At 36.9% G+C, this 24,140-nt stretch overlaps 1 protein-coding gene across 6 annotated transcripts in view; it reads right to left on the reverse strand.

Moving 5' to 3' along the window:
* Nucleotides 1-231: 231 nt before the first annotated feature.
* Nucleotides 232-24,140, reverse strand: part of ENAH (ENAH actin regulator) — a 162,383-nt gene continuing 138,474 nt past the window's right edge. For 3 of the 6 annotated variants that reach the window (XM_089907224.1, XM_089907197.1, XM_089907203.1), the window contains 6 exons: nucleotides 23,597-23,645; nucleotides 19,992-20,058; nucleotides 17,209-17,271; nucleotides 13,939-14,017; nucleotides 10,485-10,542; nucleotides 233-9,917 (listed from right to left, as the gene is read on the reverse strand). In XM_089907224.1, the coding sequence (XP_089763350.1) occupies nucleotides 9,880-9,917; nucleotides 10,485-10,542; nucleotides 13,939-14,017; nucleotides 17,209-17,271; nucleotides 19,992-20,058; nucleotides 23,597-23,645 (354 nt within the window). In that variant the 3' untranslated portion in view covers nucleotides 233-9,879. Of the gene's footprint in view, nucleotides 9,918-10,484; nucleotides 10,543-13,938; nucleotides 14,018-17,208; nucleotides 17,272-19,991; nucleotides 20,059-23,596; nucleotides 23,646-24,140 lie in introns of all 6 variants that reach the window. The other 3 variants (XM_089907220.1, XM_089907228.1, XM_089907213.1) reach the window with 2 other exon arrangements.

The following is a 24,140-nucleotide window of genomic DNA, read 5'->3' on the forward strand; positions in this document are numbered from 1 at the left end:
CAGCGTTCAGGGATGAAGGGAGATTGCTTGATACCCTCCTTAGCGACGGGTTGAAATGCAGGAGGCGGCCCAGAAAAAGCTCTTCAAGTTTGTAGAACTGAGCATATTTTGAGGTCAGAATCACAACCAAGAAAGTGGAACACTCTTTTTCACATCATATATTTTTTGATAAATTAAGAGCACTGGTAAAATAAAAACAAGTCTTCTTTGACTTAAGTATTTCATCTTTTTATTTCAAAACAAGAAAGGATACCAAGAAGCAGAAGAGTGAAACAGTTAAAACCAGCAAAGCTGCAAAGTAGGAAAGAAAGTACAAAGGAAGAAATGGATCGGATTTCAATATGGTTGCTTAATGCAAACACAGGGCTCTGATGCTGCAGACCTAAGAAGTCGCGTTAAGTCCAAGGACTTCAGCAGGCTCGCTGACCCATCAGTGGCAGGGCTACGCCCCTTTTCTGCTGAACTTAACTTTACACATTCTAGACACATCATGCACATACAGGTTACACTTTATGGTTACACGAAATTGCATGCAATTCACACAGAGAATCATTTTGAAGGCACTGTTGTGCAGCCGGAGCTGCTACTTTCTGGCAAGTCCTTCCTAAGTTGTCTTGCAAGTGGTCCTCCTTTTTATTTATTCATATTTGAAACTTTGGTGCAAAACCCTGGTGCCGTCTAATCCCACCTACCCTGCCAACCATTTTGGTTTCGTGTCTCACCCTCTCCTCCACTTCCCTTTCTTAAAGGTAGGCTCCAAACTTGGAAGGTAATGTTTCCTGACAAGGTAATGTTTCCCCCTTTATTTGGATTTACAAACGATTTTTGAGTCAAGCAGCAACTTACAATTTGTTGCATGAAATCAAGTTGCTACCAGTTTCTTTTATTCCTGAAATTCAGCAAGGCCAGTAACTCAGAAATTCCATGAGATAAGATACACGAGGTTCTGTATACACATTAAATAATTTCTAATTCCAATTCAAATATGGCCTTGGATATGTTTAAGTCAACCTTAACTTTTAAAGTGTTATTTCGGTCCATACTGCCTTAAGAGGCTCACTCCCAGATTATAAAGCCCTAGATTCATGGGCTGCATGTACTCACATCCTTAGCAAAGAAAACCGCTCTGCATAATCTTTAAGGACATAAATGCACATTTCTAGTTTTAAAATTTTGTAGCAAAGCAGGATAACATGGAGGAGTAACCCATTTGGACCACGAGAAATTCACCTTTAAATTTTACCAACTGGGCTCTGCTACAGGATGCTGTTGTCCTATCAACTAGGTAGGTCTGAAAAGGAGAATGTATTTAACATTCTAAATCGCATAATGGAAACGGTGTATGTTGCTCTCCAACCAGAAAGGTTCATCCCTGACTCCCCCACTTCTCAAAAGTAAGATAAAAAGCACCAAAAAAGCCTTCCTGTCATTCACTCATATGGTCATCCCAACTCCCCAGAGGTCAGCAGAAAGCACAATGGAACTGATTTTCGTTCAGGCCAAGTAAAAGGTTTCGAAAACTCCTCCCACAGGCGAGGCAACAGAAAGCTCTGAACTGGAACTTACCTGGATCGACCTCTGCCTGAAGTCCCACTCTGCTCAAGCACAGATGGGACTAGCCCTAACTCACCCACTCTCTCTACCCCAGCTACAGACCAGACTTGCAATGCTGCTATAACTACAGACTGCAGGGATGCTTCCTCATTCAGTCTTATCAAGCAAACCAAAAAAAGAATGTCTATGAAAATGTGTAAATACTGTAATTGAGTTTTGAATATTTTGCACCAACTACAGATGTCTCAAGATAGAATCTTCTTTCTAGCTCATTCACTTTTGTTAGAAACACTTCATTTTCCCCCGAAAGAAAAAAATACACATTATGAAAAGCGTGTCTTATTGCTAAAAAAAGTGAATTCCAAAACACACACATGTCCACCAAGAACAGAAGTAAAAGAACATCTGCAAAACAGGACTCATCTTTTCTAATCCCAAACCTTCCCATTCAACCTCTGACTTTGTGCCAATTATCTTCTCCTTAAAATCAAGCAAGAACTAAGAACAACATTCACCCAAATGGTGCGGGAGAGTCACCTCGTTGGCCAAGAAACTGCCGTTAGTCTTTTGGATTAACAACAAGGACCTGGGAAGGAATGACAGCTTGTACACTCGTATATAAGAAGAAGGGCAGAGAGAGGAGGGCATTATTCCTCCCATGGATGACAGTGATAGAAGGAACCACGGTACAGCAGGCTCAGGGGATATGAGAGCTGCTGAAGTGCATTCCTCCCCAAGAAACAGAGAAGGGCTGCTTCACTCCATCCAGCTCTGCAGAGTGTTTACTTAAAAAAAAAGCTACTGGGCCAGAGAAAGAATCAAAAGGGCTTTGTCACTGATCTAATCGTAACCGGAGCACGGTTTCACATCTCACATGATCCCACACGGTATCACTTGGATCTGTGGGAATGGATGGATGCCTGTGCTTCCAGGCTGAGGCCGTGGCCGGGAGAACGCAGACACCTGTAACCCAATCTGTGAAATCTCACGAGTGAGCAGAGGGCCTTGGGGCAGCAGTTAACATAGCACTAACACTGCATGCGGCACGACTGCAAAATCATCACTTCATCGATTTTACCTTACTGTTCACACCTAGGATGCATGTTTTCCAGTGAATAGGGTCTAAGATTTTGAAACAATTAAAAGCGGCACTTAGGATCAGAGAGTAAAACTCGGGCCCTTTTCCCCTTCTCTTGGATCAAAAAGGAAGAAATAAAGCAAACCAGTGGCTGCAGAGCACACACTGGATGATGACACACAGAGCTAAGTGTTAAAAGGAGGGGCAACCTCAGAGACACGGCCTGGAGACCACCACATGGACTAGCCCTGCAGCCTGACAGCTGGTCAAGCCGGCTGGAGCCCAGGCCAATGACCAGTCCACCCCACACACACAAAGGGAGGCGTGAGGCGGCAAAGTGGGAGGAACACGAAGTGTCCAGCCTAAGAAAGGGGCAAAGAAGTGGGTTAAAATAAGAATCTTTTAACGATGTTTACTTTCAGAAACAAGGCTATTTTATGTGAGGACCAAATACTACCCCGTAAAATTCAACTTCAGCAACTGAAAGCTATAATGATGAGGTGTCTACGTTAAGGAAACCAAATTGTAAACTCCTTGGCTCAGGCCTGAAACTCCCATTCCCCTTGGTAATAAGTAGGCAGAAAAGAAAATGAGGCCAGATTTTAATACACCTCTCTTCTGAATATCTAAATCCTCCCAATACTTTTCTCAGGGGGAAATGATTCTCCCTGGACATTTTAGTGACAAAGTCAGTGCCTACCACCAACCCTTCAAGGCACAGAACTAACTTAGGTCTACATGTAAGTTCATCACGCCCAGCTTCCACTTGCCCAACCACCACCGCCGGGCAGCCTGGCAGCACCTGAGGTCACACGGGGCCTGGGTGACAGCGCTTAGTCCACCTCCAAGAACGGACAAACCTCAGACTTGAGGATACGAGCATCTAAGGAAACTCCGGAACATTTAAAACACCCAATGCCACGGCAGGCAGAACAAACCGAGTTTACACCTGAGTTCAACATGGTTAATGACAATAAAAATTCCAAATCGGTATTTCTCACCTAAAATTTAAATGAAGCAAATTGAAAAACGTCTCTAAAAATGCCTTTAAGAAAGGGACTCAGACTAAGGTTCCATGGACATGACTAAGGGCATGAATGAACCATAATCTTGAAAAGTCTTCTGTGGCAATTTCTTTTGTATGATTAAAATAGCTTGTATTTTAAGTGTAAACCAAGAACCTATTTTCTCATTTTCTATAGATTTGAATGGAAACTTTGGGACCTGACGGAGAATTAAATATCCTTCGATGTAAACACCTACCAATATCAATTTCTTCAATTTTCTAAATGCCATTTCCTGTGTAATCCAAAGGACCAACTAACTGCATGCTTTTTAATATATTCTAAGTCTTCTTGGAAGAACCACCATTAACCAAAAACCAAATGCACCCATATGACGTTATTCACTGCCTACATTAGCAATTTCTTTTTTATATATTTTAAAAATTGTTATCTACTGCTAAAGAAATCAGTCTTGGAGCCAAAGGGGAAAAAAGTTAAATCAAATTTAAACATGATAAACTATGAGGCTGTGATTTTTATACAGATTTTTACACTTATGGAGTAAATGCAAACTTAGTCCTCTAATGAAACATACCAGCTTTTCTAATAAGTTCTACTAAAATGAAAGCTGTCTTCTCTCAGAACCGTTGAGAAAAGGTCGTATTTGAGTTTTCAGTTAGTTATATGAAAAAGTGATGTAAAAGAACACTCTTGGGCTTCCCTGGTGGCGCAGTGGTTGAGAGTCCGCCTGCCGATGCAGGGGACGCGGATTCATGCCCCGGTCCGGGAAGATCCCACATGCCGCGGAGCGGCTGGGCCCGTGAGCCATGGCCGCTGAGCCTGCTGCTCCGCAACGGGAAGGGCCACAACAGTGAGAGGCCCGCGTACCGCAAAAAAAACCCAAAAAACCACTCTTTAGATGATGCATATGTCCTTCCTACCCTCAGCTGCCTCCGAGGCCCTGATTTCTTCCCTCTACCTAGGAATCCCACAGCCCTATACCAGAAGCTTCCAGGGGCTCTGCTCTCTGCTCAACTGCTCCAAGTATACAACATGCTTCAGAGAAGTGGGGCACATCTCAGTGACGGGGACATTCAGCTTTATTTATTCTTCATGTTAAATTAATCAGCAAGTATTTGAAGCCTACTACATGCGTTAACTGATACTAAATTTCAGCTTAGAGAGTTTATGTGCAACACATCAATCTATAATAACTGAAAAGTCCTTTTTTTCCTTTCTTGACGTTCAGATATATTGATTTCATCAGATTGAACAAAAATAACCAATAAATGTGGCAGTAATTCTTTCAACATCCTAAGTCATTATGACAATCATTTATTTATCCTCTCACAGGGACAGCTACTTTAAAAAAAAAACTCTTTAGAAAGAGATACATTTACATAGTTCATAACATTAGGAGCTTTCAGTTGTATCTCCTTACTGATTTAATTTGCTTCTCTGTGAATTCACCATTGGTATCAACAAGGGAGATATCCTAGACCTCCATTTAAGTTGACGCTGCATATCCCTAACCCTCCTAAATTTACTCTAGTAATTCTTTTCTAATCAATTTTTGACTTTTTGAAAATTTGAAGGTTTCACTTTTAAAGTATTATGAACAGATATAAAAACCTCCTGAGCCTCAAAAATTATCTAGAGGCAACATAAAGGAAACAAACATAATCCACAGCCTATTTGGAAGTTTGGAACAGAGAAAATCTGCATTCTAGACCCTCAACAGTACTTGGCTCAACAGTCGTTTCTTGAGGGCTTACCAACTTTAGCTTCTTAGGCAAATGTGCTTATTTTGAGAGAAAACTACTCTTAAAAATAAATGTTCTCCACTGTGTCTTTTTGTAGCCAAAGATACCTGGGACAATTCTATTCACCCAGATGGACAAAGATTCTTTATGCATACTTCAGAAACACCTAAGTCTAAATATAAAATGGCTTTTCAGTGAAAAGTCAGAGGTATTAGCATCACTAATTTCATTATACTCTCGGGATCCCTTTCTCATCCCTTAGAGCTTTGAGGAGATGTACAGATACGAATTCATCTATTAAAAACAAAAACGGTACTACCAGGAACACGTGTGGAGTTTTCATGTGAATGCTGGAGTAAATGTCTTCAGGAAAGCAGATTGCAATAGCTTCATAAAGGAATTAAGAGAGCTCCTAGAGAGTTCTTTCACACAGTATGCTTTATATGATGTCATTCTTACGCTTAATCGATAGAACTGAAAGGGTAATAGGGTTATATATAAAGTCAGGATGGCTACAGAAAGGAATCACAGAGATCCTGTAGCATACCTCTGTAAACTGTGCTTCAAAGGATAACACTACTTAGAACTTAAAGGCCAATTCTTCACAAGGGCACTGGAAGTATATACAAATTTAGGAGACAAAGTTGTATCCAGGCAAATTTTAAAGGTTACCACTCGTTACTTCATTCATTTTTGAATGGGAAGTGACTCTTAGTTTGTAGACAAACATTCTGATTTATACATGAAGGGAAGCAAGAACCCGAGACGGGACAGAGGAAAAAAAATCAGTTAATATGTTTACACCTGTGGACTGGGTAATGACTGCAAACGTCAGTGAGTGGCAGGAACATGGGGTCCACGAGAAGCGGGGAGGATGAGGGAGGGATAAGTTGGGGGTCCCGTAGGAGAAAGAAGACAAAGACTGTTGTATTTCTAATGAAGACATTAGAATTTTAAAGCGAACTCAAAATCAGTACTTCGTAAGAGTCAGATAAAACGTACTGCTGCTTATATGTGGGTTTCAAGAACTACATATAAACAAACACTACTGTATAAACAAACACTATAGATACAGATTTCACTATATTTAAAACTCAGTACTTGGTAAGGCCCTTACAATATCCTTTACACTGCAAACTATACAAAGGAAAATTTTAACTGCATAAATGAGTTTAACGTATCTACGCTGTAAAACAAAACTGAGTAATCTTAAAACATTTATCACTCTCTTGACTGTAAGACACTGTACCAAGCTGGGCCAAGAGAAAATAAGAACACACAGGGAACACCCAACAGCTATTTCAAGCAAAAAGTAGGTAGATACATTACCACATATTCCCTTTGTATACCTTACTTAGTATTTATGACTTATGAAATCTTTGTAGTGTTGGTATGTAAACCTTAAGAAGTGAAGTCATGGACTTTAAAGAGTGTTTTCTACATTCAATACAACTTATTTTAGAACCAACAGATTATGTCAGAAGATTATCTGAGTGTCACAAACAAGCAACACGTATATACTGCAATTTTATTTCAATCGCACAAACGAAGTTAGCACGTAGGAAATTTAAATGAAACAGTACGGTAAAAATAGCAGAGAACCAAAAACTCTAATAAGGAAGTACACCTAAAGCAGGAGAATTCAACATTCATTAGTGTTTCATCTTCAGTTTTGATTGACACTTGATGCTTGCAAATTTTGAAACTAACTTTGAGATCATGATGACTATTCTGAAGAGATTTCAGCACCAGCACTAAGATTTGTACATTCAGTTGGTTTGCAATTGACTTGTTAGCCATTTACATAGTGTATAGTACAGATTTGTCACAGGTCAGATCACAGTGTTGAAGGAAAGAAGTACCTTCCTGTAATTAGAAAGGATCCCCTAAACTGCGCTCAGCTTAAGACATCCAATGTACAAGAGCATGAAAACCATCATAATACTGTGGCTCCAAGGAACATAGTTTTGATAAGGAAAATAGCCTAAGCTTCTGTTTCCCGTCTTAATTACTGAAATCTCTAACAATGACAAAACTGTCACATAGGACAGCAAATGTATACAGTAATTCAATCAGACTTCTTGGAAAGAACACATTTAGCAATCTGGGATAATGCAGAACGACAGGAAATAAAACGTGATTCAACACTGGTTCTTTTTGTCATTTTACACAGACATCATGTTAATATTAGACCAAGGCACAAAACGTTTAGTGCATAAACCAGTTTCCTTTTTAAGATCTAGCATTTTTACCGTAGTCTTTTATCTTACTTTGGACCACTGGTACCCAGTACTCTATCCTACTATAGACTGTTTAACTTAATCAACAAAATCAAAAGTGATTTCTGACCAGATTTATGGGGGACATAAACATGTGTATCATCAAAGTGTTTGCATAACCAAAAGTACAATAATAAAGATGAAAATGCCTCCTATTTCTTTTACAAAGTAGTACTTCGTAAGCTTGCTGCATCTGTAATGTCTTCACTATTGGATGACAATGAAGAGTTGATAGAAAAAAAGAACTGTATACTTGAATTATGATAGCTCATCCATCACAGATCTAAAAATGAAGTTTCTACGGAAACAGGAACTATTTTAACAAGGGAAAAACATTCCCTCATTCAAACCTCTTTGAAGTGGTAATGGCTGCAAACTTGCAGCGCTTACAAGACTATGCTATCAACAAGTTCTGTCTTATGAACTTAGATTAAGAAAATCTAGAAAGCAGACGAAAGTGGATTATTTCTTCAAAATTTTAGTAAAACTACTGATAATCAAAGTTTCAAAGCAAATATGGCACATAATAACTCAAGCATAAATCAAGATGGAGAGCCTGGAGAACTGTGATTTCCTAAAATTTCAAAAAATTCTATCATTGCAACATACAGGATTTCTCCCCTATTTTAATCTTAGAAGTTTCAAAGAAAAGGGAGTGGATAACATACACACACGTGAGTGCCCACACAAACACGCACGCACGCACACACATGGTGGTGAGTATCTAGTTCCTTCTTCCCACCACCTAAGTCTCACTTTATTTATTAAAAGAAAATTATGCAGGAACCCCCTCGTTGTTTTCCCTTTATCCAATGATTTCTGTGACCTTAATTTGCTGCCGTCATTGTTACTTTTCTAGGATTTCAACATAACAAGGTTCAAAAGCAGCTTTGTAGTCAGGAATGTGTACCTGAATACCTGTATAACTGCAGGGCGCCTAGGTAATAACTGCCAAATTCAGGGATGGAACTTTTGAGTTCCACACTAAGATGTAATTCATGTGAAGCTCAGAATCATGTTTCAGACCACTGAACTTACTCAAGTGAAAATACAAATAGCTGAAGACACGATGTAAAAGATTAAGTACTTGGTGCTGTTAACATATTTACGAATTAAAGTCACAAAATATTCCTCATTATTATTCATGCAGATAACTGAGAACGAAGATAGCGCAGAAATTAACTTTAAATAAAAAATTATTCCTTCCCTTCCTCCCGCTCCCCTATACTCTACAAAATGTTTTCCCTGGGACTAGGCCTTGAAAAGGCCACTACGTATTAGTCTGACATGCATTACTGTCTGCAATTTAAAAAGCTAATTTTGTGGTGGTTGTAATTACATTATAAAAATGTCCACGTGCATAAATCTAAAAAAGGTTGAAAACCTACAGTGAATCTACAATATACTGTTTTACATTTGACCACTGGTTTGTGTTATGTAGGAGTCACAGATTTGGTAAAGCATTGTAACAATTTAGGAAGGCATCTAAATCTTTAAATTCTGGACAAATTTTATGTTTGAATCTACAAAATTGCATGAAGGCTAAACTCGAGAGACTTCCTATCATTCTAAAATTCCTCACTCCGAACAAATCATTTTTAGGACACTTTCTTATAAATATCACCCTTTGAAAGCACATACAATTCCATTTGTTCCACATTTTATGATCTTAACCTACATAGGGCTGAACTCAATTATTCATGGAATATCAAATATGATAGGAAGACAAACCTGAGAGAAACATTTACAATACAATAGCATAACTTGCTAAATTCCTCATCACCATTCTCTGAAAAAAAATTCTCAAGCCTTTCTCCTCTTTATTTTAGCAATGGATTGTGGAAAACGTGCGATTTTCTCTTGACATGAAAGTATTTCAATGCATGGTGATCTTGCCTGACGGATTCAGTATTTTCTGCATAACTGATACAGGAACTCCTATATGACTCTCCTCCATCCCATTGTAAAGGTCAGAGAAAAGCAGAAAACTGTGAGGGAAACAGCTTATCGCCAGAGTAGTAATGTCTGAAGGCTTTCAAAGTATGTTGGTTTTTCCCTCCTTCCGACTGTTTGTCTCCATTTTCTTCTTACAGCTCACAAGATGTAAGGGTTTTGTTGTTGTTAACACAGCTGTTCTTTGTAGGTTTTTTTTTCTTTTCCTTTCTCCAGATTAAAGTCCTGTCTCTCCTTAGTTTGATACTCTATGCAGTATTTGACTTGCTCAGTTCCTGCCTGATTGCTGGGTAGGAAAAGGAAAAATATTAAAAGTAAATATAATGATAAGGTAAAATAAATGGGTGATTCATTCTTAAGAAATCTTAACGATTGTATTCAAACTCACAGTAATAAAAGACACACTGATCTTGCATCTTTCATTGCAGAAATCTTTGTTTTCTTATTTGTACGAAGACCATACTAATTTCTATATATTTATATATTCTCTCCATTTTGTACACAAAACGAAAACACCGATTTTTGGGGCTTAAAACAAGAGGTCAGTGGGATGGGATGGATGAACAGAAGTAACCTAGAGAAAGACTTCTTCACCTAGTTTTCCATCTAATACTACTCAACACCGGAAACTTAGGAATCTTGCTTACCCCTATTCTCACAAATAATTTCCATTATATGAAGGAGACAGAGCTCCTCCCTGACTCCTAAACCAAGTAAAGGGCAGGATAATATGGAAGAGTAATTGTTTTATGCCCTCAAGTAATAAACTGGGTATTTCTTTATTTGCATTTTCTTTAAAATGGCTATTCTTGAACACTACTCTAAAGGGTAGCATATTTGTTTAGACACTCACCATCAATGAGCTCTTCTTTTAGCTTAGTTAATTCTTTTCTCATTTCATCTAAAATGTCCTAAAATATTAAGAGAAAAACATCAGAAATACAGAAAAAAAACTGTTAAAAAGATTCTTGCTCACATAAAATTTTAAGAATGTATGAAATATTAACATTATGTTTTTCGTTTCCAGAGTCACAATTTATGTCTTAGAAGATTAACCTTGGTAAATTTTGTTTTAATGGTCTTTGCTTCCCAATCTTTGCTTATTCTAGCTTAGCAAAATATGAAGCAGAATGTTTTCTAAAACTAAAATAATTACTTGGTCGTCCAGTGAAAGGTATGATTCAGATAATTTCTAGAAAACATAATGGCTCTGCTTTTAATCTAGTCTTCTGGGAGCTGTCTAAGAGGTAATAATACATAAAGAAGTTTCAAGTAAGAAGACATGTGAACTGGACAACCAGCGCTTGGCAAATCTGTCACCTGGTCTGAAGTACGGGGACTCCTTACTTCAGGAGTCACCAGAGCTGCCAAACTAAGTTTCAAGGAATCTAGGATTCCCCTGGAGGGCCCTCAGGGGCTGCCCTAATAGGTGGGGAAGGAAGAGGATCGGACCCCGCTGGACGTGCACAGTCCAAGAAGCAGGGACCAGCCACATATAGCTACTGAGCACTTGAAACGTGGCTAGTCTGAAGCGAGATGCATTGTAAATGTAAAACAGACACCAGATTTCAAAGATTTAGTATGAGGCAAGTAATGTACAATAACTCATTAGTAATTTAAAAATACTGATTATATATTGAAATATTATTTTGGCTATATTAGGTTAAATAAAATATATTAAAGTGAATACCACCTGTTTCTCTGTATGTAATGTGGCTACTACAAATTTAAAGTACTATGTGGCCCGTGTTATGTTTCTAGTTAATAGTGATGCTCTGGACCCTCCTTCCTATATGAAAACCGATCCATCTTTACATATTTTGCAAAATCTCTATTTATAAAGTTTAATTTGAAATAATGGATACCCCCTAGTTAAAAAATGAAGACTGTGTAATATGAAAGCTAAAAGGGCTAATAAGGTGACACAATTTTTTTTTTTGCGGTACGCGGGCCTCTCACTGCTGTGGCCTCTCCCGTTGCGGAGCACAGTCTCCGGACGCGCAGGCTCAGCGGCCATGGCTCACGGGCCCAGCCGCTCTGCGGCATGTGGGATCTTCCCGGACCGGGGCACGAACCCGTGTTCCCTGCACTGGCAGGCGGACTCCCAACCACTGCGCCACCAGGGAAGCCCAAGGTGACACAATTTTAATGGGTGAAAAATAGCTATCCTTTGGAAGGATTAATTTCAAGTTATTTGACTTTAATACTGCACACACCTCAGGTAACATTAAATTGCTCTGTGTTTAAGGTTCATTTTTAAAAAGAGCTTTTCACGCTTAAATAAGGTTGAAAACTATCAATTAGTTTAATTCCTTCATTTTCCAATGAGGAAACTGAGGCACAGAAGTTATTATATGGACTAACAGATATCCTTTTTCAAATTAACTTATTTAACTTAACTTTAACTGATTTAACTTAAAATCAGTCCTAAAATCAAATCTATCCTCTCTTCTAGTCCCCTACTTCAGACTGCCAAGAACTTACCATATTTTAAATATGTGCAAGTGCTCCATTTTAAAATGTTTTTCAAGAAAAGAAAGCCATGTTTAACACACAGGAAACAAGGGCTTGATTATCAATGACCACATGCTTTTCAAATTACATAACTCAACTGAACTGTTCAAACAGCTTTGCAGTATAAAAATTAGGTTGATCTGAAATTGTTAGTATTTGTCTCTTTAATTCCTATTTAACTTTTACTTTGAACTCATTATTGCAACATTATTGGTCTCTTTTTAAGCCCCACTCAAACTTTGTTGGCATTTAAAAAAATGAGTGATAGAATGGGGAAAGTGAACTCCGAATAAAGACTGGGTTCTTTTTCTTTTTTAAATAATTTAAGTGTGTTAGTTTCTGCTTTATAACAAAGTGAATCAGTTACAGCTATACATATATCCCCATATCTCTTCCCTCTTGCGTCTCCCTCCCTCCCACCCTCCCTATCCCACCCCTCTAGGTGGTCACAAACCACCAAGCTGATCTCCCTGTGCTATGCGGCTGCTTCCCACTAGCTATCTATTTTACATTTGGTAGTGTATATATGTCCATGCCACTCTCTCACTTTGTCCCAGCTTACCCTTCCCCCTGCCCATATCCTCAAGTCCATTTCTCTAGTAGGTCTGAGTCTTTAGACTGGGTTCTGATCCTGACTGTGGGACTGGGTAAATTTAACTTCTCTGAACCTCAGATGTGCACAACTTGAGTACAAACTCTATGTTATCTGACTACTATGAGAATTAGGAGACGATGTCGTGCGAATAACCTAGCAAATGCGTAGCACTGAAGTCCGCCAGACAGTCAATAAAAGCCTGCTACAGTGATCTGTACAACCGTTATTTTCAGAGGCTACCCTGAAGTGCAGGGTAAGGAGACAAAGACTAAATTTTTCACTACAGGCACATCTGTACTCAGGTCTGCAAAACTGATAGTTGTTTTACTAAGATGTCCTGCCTTCCATTTCAAATCTTTTAAACACCACCATTAAAAAAAAAAAAAATTATTTACCTCTTCTAGAAATAAGATAGTTCAAGGTTCCAAAATCACCTATTACTCCTTCCATTTTTTTTTTCTGTGTATATAGGTATTAAATATAATGCATATGTATCCAAAATACGAACAATATCTTTTTCCTTTTTATAAAATCGACATAACTGTTCATACTGTTTGGTTACCTGCCTGTTTCACCTAATGTGGGCAAGTGTTCACAATTCATTGTTCAATGTTCTCAGTTATGGTTCCTTAATAGCTGCAGAGCCCTCCTCCACACTGTATAGTTACATACTTCTATTTTCTTAGCATAAATTCTTCAAAGTGAAATTGCCGGGTTCAAAGGTAAATCATTTATTTTTAAGGCTTTTGGTTTGTCTTCCCAAACCGCTTCCTAGAAAGCAGAAGTATGTGAGGTGAGAGTGCCCATTTTCCTCACACTCTTGCCAAAACCAGACCTGGTGGGTCCATTTCGGCTAATGGTAAGTGAAAAGTGCAAGCCCATTTTTTTTTTAAGCAATTGTACGCCATTCACTTACATTTAAAGTTTATAACACAGCATTAAACCATTGCCCCTACCCTCCACCACTGTTGGCGCTTTATGCAAACTTATGAACCAAAACACGAGGATTTGAAAAAAATAACATAGTACTAATGCCAGTGTTTAACTTGCGTAAAAAAATATCTAACTCTACATTCTTTTTTTTTTTTAACTCTACATTCTTTTCAAACACGTTCGCAACCTGTCAAACATATGCACACGGGATATTTTTTTTAAAAGAACAAGTGCAAATAAAGGGAAGCTGCCACTGGTCGCCCACCTGCTTCAGCCTGTCATAATCCAGTCCCTCCGTCTGGACTCCGTTGGCACTGGGCTGTGACGAGGGTGCAGATTTTGGTCTGTACAGATGAAATTTTCAGGACAGGTAAATAACGCTTAGGATATTTAATGAGTTCATTTGTAATTGCAAACTTACCAACCCAACACCAGATTAAAGTACATTTCTTAAAACATGAGTTAAAAAGTTCATTGTTCTAATAGTTGCAGAACTGATAAGAACATATGAAAGTATTTCTCACTTTTCTCAGTATTATCAGTTATTTGTAAAGAAATCAGAAAAAGGTGATAAGATGAGAAGACTTCTCCAGTAGAGGACGACACTCTTTGGGCATGAGGAGGGTGACTGGGTAACATGTGGCATGGTGATCAGGACAGACGGGAGGCCAGCCGCAACGTCCCAGCCCAAGTAAAACAATCATGTTTTCTCCTTTTGAAACTGTACGTTATCTACTAAATATATGGCAAACCAACGAACAGGAAATTATAAAGACTTGAATATTTCACTCTATATAAATCAATTTACAAATTCTATGCAGGGGGAAAAATACTTAATGAGTATGATTTCTTTGTATGTGTTTTATTCCGTTTTAAGCATCAAAACAAATAAGGATATTGGAAAAATGATTATTAAATTAAAAGTATACTCATGTGGCTATTTCCCAATGAAGTTTTTATGAAGACATCATCTGAATTGTCATCTAACTACTTCCATAAACTTATTTTATTTTTTTAAAAGGAAAAGGGAGGGGAATGCCACATAGAAGCAGATGGTCAATTACTATTGCACTTTCAGAAGTTTAGCTTCTGTTCAAAATTTTACATGAAGAAATAAGTCTTAAGTATTAGGTATATTTTTATCAAGTCAATCAGTCATGGCTCCCTCTCCAGTTCTGGCAATGAGAGAAAATACTAAGTGGAAAATCTAGAATTTTAATTAGATGGTCCTTTATTTTCAGGTTTAGTATATACTAAGTGGCCACTCTTTAAGGGTCACAAATCAATGCAAATGAAAACCATTAGTCAGGTCATATATTTCCAACTTTGCAGAGTACCAATGTTAGAAATTTGAACCAAGATTCAATGGGTATAATAACTTTTTCAAACTTGTAATTGTTATAAGGCATATTTATACTTCAAACCCATAGGCACTGTTTGTGAAGATGAAATATTGAGTTAATCTGCTTTAACATCAAACATATGACAACTTAAAAGATTGTTGTGAAGGAAGACCACCAATTTTATTACATATCTGCTGCTATGTTTATATGAACAAGAAAAATAATAACTTTCAGAAAACCTCATTCAAGAGGCACTGAGCTAGGCCCTGGGTTGGATAAGAAGATTTATATGACATACTTCCTTCCCTCTTGAGACAATACACCTTTTTCACTTTGCTGAGACTACTTAATTCTACAGTCAATTAAGACGTATTGAGACCCACAGTGTGCAAGTCACAGTGCTCTGGAGAGTCTGGTCTATACAGTAAATATTCATAAAGGCTGACATACTGTGCATTTCATTTACCCATAGTGTCCATCCTGCTCTCCAGAAGTAAATTATTATTTATTCTGCTTTTCTTTTACATTTCACATTTAACTGGTACAAACTGGCTAACTGTTTTCTTCTAAACTTATACCGGGCTGGCCAAAGAGTCTGTTCGAGTTTTTCCGTCAGGTTTTTTTGTAAGATGTTACAGACTATCCCCGAAATTCATGTGAATAACTACGGTCTGCTACTTTACCAGGCAGTATGTTGTGAATATATCCATATTTAATAAACAATGCAAAATTACTGTTATATGACAGAAAACTGTGGAAACATGCAATTTTTAAAAACTTTAACTCATGCTAACATGCAATCCACCTCCACCTCCACCTCCACCTCCACCTCCACCTCCACCTCCACCACCACCACCACCACCGTGATAATTTACTAAAGGGGGGAACTTTTCATACTGAAGGAAAGACGTAATCACCACTTCTCAAAAAAGGCTTATCAACATTATCCCAGGGGGCACTACGTATGAAAGCAGCAAGGTAACTGAGAAGATTTACAACAGAAAATCTCGTTGTTAAATGCTACTTTTCTATGTGCTAGCAAATTTTCTAAATAAGTCTTCTGCTCAAAACAATTAAACCATCTCAAAAAAAGCAGGAGAAACTGTTTCACTATTGTATTATGAACGCTTTATGCAGATTTAACTGGCTGACAAAATGAACTTACCAAATATTTTAATCATCTATGGCATGAAAATAATTGTAGCTAATAACAGCCTGGCCACACAGAGTCTGATTACAGAACTCCTTACTCACTGCCATAGACACCCCCTCCATATACTATTTAATTCATGCTCCCAGTAGACCTGATGTGTATTTTAAAAAATAGATGTATATAATAACATGGGTATGTCTCAGTTATTTCTAACATAAGGGTTTTTACCATAATTGATAACAAAAAAGGGGGATTCTCAGAGGTTTTTATTACTTTATAATGAGAGTGTTGCCTCTAGATACCTGCCTATAAAATAACTGTACTACAACTGTTTAAGTCTCTATTCTGCCAAATTAATTCTAAATATGGCTTAAGCACTTGAGGATTTTAAGTAATTGTCAATTTTTTTAATCAAGAAAGAAATACATGGCTCATATCCTAAGTTTTCTTAATTAAAAAATGGTATAATAAGACTCATCCTAGGAAAGGAATAATCTCAAGGATGTTAGGTTGTTAAAGATACTCAGCATACTGCAGAGTATGTAGGAAATAGAGATTTTCCTCAAATAATAAATTATTACAATTGTGGCTATAGTACTGTCCTGTGTTCCAGTGACAAACAGTACAGGATCTTCTATTCAAATTTTTAAAGCCTTGTCTTATACTCATAAAGAGAACGGCCTTCAAAATAAAATGCAAAAGCTACAAACACTCTAGACATATGAGGCCTTAGATTCCCACGCTAGTATTTCTGATAGGTTTATCATTTATATTAGTATTTCTGATATGTTTATCATTTATATTTATCATAATCCAAATATAAACCGATGGCGGGGAAATGAATACTATTAATCTATTAATTTTTCTCATTAAAATCGCTCAGAATTTTTTTAAAAAGTGTTCTAAATACAGCTAAATATGAAAGGCTCGATCTGCCTACATCTCTCCCTGTGGTGATGACCAATCCATGTAGAAAAAGCTCAGCCCTATAACATATTATTTCAAAGTCTCAAATCACAAAGTCACATCAGGATGATACCTGTGTAATGAATCATAGGACCTGTTGTCAAAAACAATCTGATTTTTCCTTGAAGAATCCCGTCTATGAAGGGGAAAAACCATTTAAAGGGGTATACAATAGAACTTTAAAAATTCTCATTATGTTACTGTTTTATAGGTTTTTAGTTATATCAAACAGAAGAAGAACTAAAGGAGTCCATTAACTTTAAAATAATTGTTTTTCCCAATTAAAAAAAAATTATTTGGAGACTGAGTCTAGTTATGTGAGGACACTGTTTACTTGACAATTATAGAGAATTTTTAAAAATCATTATGCAATGGCTACTTTTACAGACTGCAGACATAGTAAAATCTACCTATACAAAGATTCAACAAGTATCAGAACACAACCAAAGACATTTCTATTAGAGTGAATACAAATAAAACTACAGGTTCAAATAAAAAACACAATAAAAATCACTATAGCTTGAAGTATACATAATTAACTCTTCTCAGGAGGCACATAAAGAACTCTTTTTCCATCTTGAATACAAGATCTGTAAGCTCTTAATAAAAACCACAGGAAGAATTCACAAACTTTCCAATGTTATGTTCCAGTCATGATTTAGAGCATTTTTAACTTCAACACTCTTGCTTTTATTCTGTCTGACATCTTCACTTAATAAATATAGCATAATGCAATATCTCATGTATATTATAGGATATTAATCCATCTTATCACTAACATAATTTTGACATGGATATTCAGAAGAGAAATGGGTACTTTCAGTACTGTGCAAGAATAAAGTGTGCTTAAATAAAAACAAAAAATGGCCAATATACTTGCTTTCAGAAGGAACGGGGTACATAATTTAAGGAAGAAAAGCAATACAGTTATTAGTCTTTTAAACATATTTTAAAAATCTTTTATGGTTTAAAACTGCTTGCAGTGAAATTTTAAGACATACATATCAGTGGTTGGATCAAATCTATCAAAAGGGATATGAGTGCTCAGGAAAGAATCGGAACGTCTATTTTGGGAAGAGAGAGGAAAACTATCTACCAGAGCTAGAACATCATTACAATACACTACTAGATATAAGAACTCATATTTGACAAAATATTTTTTAAATGGTGATGTTTAGAGCACTTACTTAAACTTCCTTTAGAAGTCTGAAAAATCTCTGAAATAAAATTCTTTCCTTCATTAAATGAACCCACCCACATCAAGGAACACATACATTCCACCTGGAGAAGCTTTTCCACGTCCCTTCTAAGATAGGACTTTTGCCATGAATTTAAGTTTAGCTTCAGCCAAGCTCACTACAGAATCCCTATCAATGAGGAAGGGATGAAAGTAGTGACAGAGGACAAATGGCACGTCACAGTTCTGTTCTGATATGCACTTGATAAACCAGGCTTCGTAATGTGCTACTGAAGAAAATCTGTAACAACTACTGGAGATGCATTAGAAGGCCACATCAATTAGGTACGCGAGAACATAAATGTGCAATTTTTCTACTCTACTGAAAAAAACATGTTCACCAAAAGCAATTCTGCCATTTTCTCCTAAAATCAAATATATTCATCTTTCAGTCACTTAGAAACTGAAAGCTTCTATACATTCAAAAAAGGCCCAGTTTCTTGAAACTGAAAGCTTCCATACATTCAAAAAAGGCCCAGTTTCTTTGCGGAGCTTAAATAACTATGTCATCACCAAATCTTCCCACCAACAGAAAGAACCACACAAAAAAACAAACCCAAACTTAGATTGAAGCTAACACACAACAGACTTGTGACAATATAAGATCTACTCTTGCATTTTTCTTTATTAGGTTTCTATAATTAGACTCAAGTTTGCTTTTTATGAGGCAAAAATAAGACAAATAGCTCAGAAAGAAAAGGCGAAAACACTTTTTAGTCTCTAGATACATACCTTTCTCTGGAAAAAATAGGAGTCCTTTAAACTGTCTCATAAACCAAGAAAAAGTTTCACCTATGTTTAAAGACCTATGATATAAAGTTAGTTATGATAGTAAAGTATGCCTGGCTAAGAAATACTGAATTTGCTTGACCATGCATACAAAGCCACTTGTAGAAACACGAATTAACCAGTCTTGTTTCTGAGCATTATCTTTTCTAACTCGATTATAATCAGAAGTTTCAACTGAAAAATAAATCTTTCTACTTTATAAATTCAAAATTTTAGGTTTTATTTTACTCTCTCTTAAACACTGTAGCTTTTTCTCTCCAGCTGCCTTTCAGTTTAAAACATAAGTTTCTTTCAAAAGTTCAATGTTGTTTATTGACAGGGATAATGGTATTGAGGTTATACAGGAGAATGTCCTGTTTCTTAATAAAAATGCTAAAGTATTCAGGCTGAAGCAGCACAGATTTGCAAACTGCCTTCCACCTATTCAGAGAGAAGAAAGTGTGGATGTGTAGATATGAGCTCAAGCCAATGCTGGCAAAATGTTAATAACTGGTGAATCTAAGTGATGGGTACACGGACGTTTGCTATACTTATTCTTTCAACTTTTCTGCAGTTCTGAATTTTTTCAAAATAAAAAAATTGGGAGGAATAAAGCTATCTTAAAATTTCAGACAACCTGGGTGACAATAATAAGCATAGGGCAGAGCTTAGACAATTACTAATAAAAATACAGTGGGGCTTAGTGGTCGTCCAACAGCAGTAGGATTATAGATGTTTTATTTGCTCCTTTGTACAATTTCAGATCTACCATTCGAATATTTTTTACAATAAAAATGCAGATTTCTTTTCAGGTACAATTCTAAAATAAAACTTAGGAAAAAAATTGATACCTGGAAATAACAGGTGACTTGCTGCCATTCATTGTACTTGCTCTTTCCCAAGGTTTTCTTGTCGGTTCTTTAAAAATAAAAGAATGTAAGTTATTAAATATCCTACATGCTCCCAGAGTTAGGATTCTAATTTGTGCCATTTCAGACCCCAAAATGAGAAGAAATTAATAAGCAAGTATGACAAGTTTCCCTAAGAAGAACTTAGATTGTTAAATCTAAAATACAATGATTTTAAACACCAGATGGTAAGAAGTTTCTCTAATAAAGATAGGATAATAAGATTAAGGGTAAGACAATTTTAATTAATTAGAATGGAATTGTGAAAATTATTTTAAATTAATAAGGATAGTTTAAATTTATAAGAATGGGACAGTATTAACTATACTTTTAAACTATTTTTAGTGTCAATGGTAAAACGAATAAAAAGAATCTTTAATGTGTTCATGTACTTCAATAGTTAATCTAAATTCAAACAGCCCTCTTGGGAAAAAATTCAAACTCAAAATATATTTCAGAATCATCCGACTGTATTGTACCTCCTTGATTGTCAAACAACCAATCCAATTCTTGGGACTTAGCAGACAACTCCAGTTAAATAAAGTTCCCTCTGAGCTTTTAGTTGATTGTGCCTTGAACTGTTTTTCTAATCTGGGCTGCCTCGCTGATGCCATCACTGGCCTCACTGGATGACTGGGTAAAATCTGGAGTGGAAGCTTGTCATGGAAGGATGAATCTGGGCCGCATGAGAATCAAGTCTACATACAAGTTGCACAGAGTTTTAGCTAAAAAAACTGGTCTGAGTTCCAAGGTAGCCCCTCAACTGGCCTATGCACATTCTTACTGACGTAGCTTGTCCTCTTTTCAAACTGCACATATGCAAAACGAAACTTAAACTCTCAACTCAAACTCTGAAACACTGCTTTTGTTCTGGATTTCTTTGTTGCATTCAGTCACCTAGGTGTGAAACAAAGTAACAAAGTCACCTTTCATCTTGCTTTACTCCCTGTCAATCAATCAATGGTTACTCCTTCATCTGTATTCTAACTGACCACCACAGAGTGAGCCAGGGGACATCAGATAATCAGATGAGGAGGTCCACAACAGACAGAACCAGAAACACATCCAAGAGACATCTGCCAGAGGAGGGGAAAAGAGGGAAATCCTGAAGGACAACTGGACAGGCAGAGAATAGCCATTAGGACACTGTCACTAAAGAAGAGGCAGGCAAAGAGATGAAGAAATAATTCCAACAAGATAAGACGTAGCAATTGCTACCATTTAACAGTTGGCTGACGTCCTTTCTCAATCAGCCAAACCAGAACTATCCTTTCATCTTCAGAGAGCGCATGTGGTTTTGCAGAAGAGCAGTTCAGTGTGGCTCTGCACACAGTGAGGCCGTGTTCTCTCCGAGGGGGCTCCAGGTCGGTTTCAGGAGGAAGGACAGAGGCTGGGTTGCCTTCTTTGGGTCTTTGGAAACACACCAAATCCTTACTGGCACCAGTTTCCCTATCTTGGTCCTCCCTGATTTCTACATCACTCTGCTCACAACTGCAATTTTAACGTTCCTAGAACAGTTTCAGTTGATTGTCAACTCAATTCTTTGCAGGATGAAGTCTAAACTCCTGATCTTTTCATAAAAGGCTTTCAACATTTTACTTCTAACTTGCTTTTCCAAACTTTCTCCCCCAATACGCCTCAAAAAGAACCTTCCATCCTAGTCAGGCAAGTCTACCTGATATTTCCTAGTCTCTTCCAGCTCCAACTCCCATCTTTGCCCGTGACGTACCCACTTCCTGAAACAGCACCCCTTCCTCTACTTTCAGCTAAGGTAAATAAATACTCTTTAAGGCAGGGTAAAATGTCATTTTTTTCCTACAAAGATGACCCAGGTGACTCCAAACTATACAATCTCCTCTCTCTTTGACACATTATCTAATAATTCAACATGTGGTTGCAAAAGATGAACTTTTCACTTGTGTGTATCTCATCATCCCAGCTGAACCATGGATTTCTTGCGCTTAGGGTGACTTTATCTTTCGCTTCTTTTTGGCCTGTCAAGTGTCTGACACGTGGCAATTAGGGGGAAAAAAAATTTTTTTTGACTGAAACAAGTGAAAAAAAAAGAAGCCTCCAGACCTTCTGAATGAACCTTAATTTTATAAACACGGCACACATATGCAAACATACACACAAAAACACATGCAAAATCCATGCTTCAGTTTTCATATTTTAAATAAGGGGATATATATTAGATAAGGAGTTCTTAACTGGAGTCCACAGATAACCCCCAGGGAATTCACGAATATTTTGCAATGGTGACAAATTTTGTATAAAAATATGATTTTTCCCTCCCTGGGAGAGGGTCCATAGCTCTTTTCAAATTCTAAAAGTTTCTGTGACCCCAAATTATAGTTGAATTCTAAAACATCTATGGTTTTAATAACAGCATGCATTTTGATTTTGGCTTTGAATTTTTAATGAAGATAACATAAACTGATTTGAGTCCTATTCAGAGGAAAACTTATTCACAGTCACAATATAAATTATAATACAGCAATCAGACCGCTGAAGAGTCACTATTCAATAATGAGAATGAGTGGTTACAGACAATTTCCTATAATGGATTCTTATGGCTCATTCTAAATATTAATTCATCAAACTCATCAAATTTACTTATGTCACTTCATTCCAAATAAGGTAAGGAGATGAATCGACAGTCTAATGCTTAGCCTTTAGTCAAATATGAAGAAATGACATGTACACTGTAACAAGCTCATATTCTAAATATGGATATAGTCATCATTAAGTACCTCCAGTGAAATGTATTTTGTTAATATTCTAAGTAATATATTCTATGCCCAAGACTTCTCAATGTCAGAAATTTTACTGAATTCAAGAACTTTCCCAAAAGTTTTAAGGAGATTTATTTCTATTATTTTTTTAATTGAAGTATATAGTTGACTTATAATATTGTGTTGGTTTCAGGTGTACAGCAAAGTGACTCGGCTATATACACACATATATTCTTTTCCATTATAGATTATTACAATATAGTTCCCTGTGCTATATAGTAAATCCTTGTTGTTTAAAATTTTTTCAACCTTACAAATTAGAAGCTTTATTTCCTTGATTATCAATATTATGCAAATAAATGGCTAAAATGACGATTCAATGGGAGAATGTTTTGAGATAGACTTCAATGCTAGCTACATGCTCACATAATCCTTACCTTTAAGAATCGATGACTAAAAATATTTCCCTTTCATATGGATAACATAGTTTTCCTTGTTTAAGTGAATAACTTCAAGTCATTAACAATAATATACACAGAATGTGCAAAAATCATGATTTTCAGAGAAAGAGTCATCAGAAAAAAACTTTGGATTTTAATAGATCTCCCAATATCGGAAAGAAATTAACAGCTGCTTCTGGGGTCACAAAAGGCAGAGGAAAAAGTCAGTGCTCTCAAGTGTGAACAAAGAACTTGAACGTTTTAGTGACTAAGCAGTCACTTTACCCAAACATGGGGAAATGTGGAATTTTTAATTGAGGAGTGTTGATACTTACAGAAAGTTCATAAAGATTAAAATATATCTCGAACTTACCAGGTGTACTTGTTGAAGAGGCCTTAGAACTTACAGGCTCTGAATCTTCCTAAATATACAGAAATACATATTAATAATACCACATCTTCTAGAAACCTGTTGTAGACATTTGGTGTTTCATACTTTCTGCCATTTCCCACTTTTCCCTTCATCAATCTTTTCTCCCTTCTACACTAGTTTAGACCTTTTTCTTATCCTAGCACCTCCACCCCTGTTCCCACCCCCTGCAGCTCCCCATGGCTCCTTTCCTCACGCATCCTCATTGAGAGCTGTGCTCACCAATGTGATTAAGCCAGATATGAGAGAGAGATTTGAATGGCATCAAAGAAGGCCAAATGCAGCAGGGAAAACAATTATACTGTTAAACACTAATATATAAAACAAATAAAGCAGAGTCTGCCCTCCTGAACTAGAGAGCGGGGCACAGCTAATAACCACAGGGCTCCTAGGGGAAACATTTGAAAACCGTGATTTAGTCTAATTCCTTCATTTTAAATGCAAGGAAACTGGACTTCCCTGGTGATGTAATGGTTAAGAATCCGCC

This window comes from Delphinapterus leucas, chromosome 1 (genome assembly GCF_059928025.1).
Source record: "Delphinapterus leucas isolate spDelLeu-1000000601 "Yukka" chromosome 1, BTC_Dleu_Yukka2, whole genome shotgun sequence".
Taxonomy (NCBI): Eukaryota; Metazoa; Chordata; class Mammalia; order Artiodactyla; family Monodontidae; genus Delphinapterus; species Delphinapterus leucas.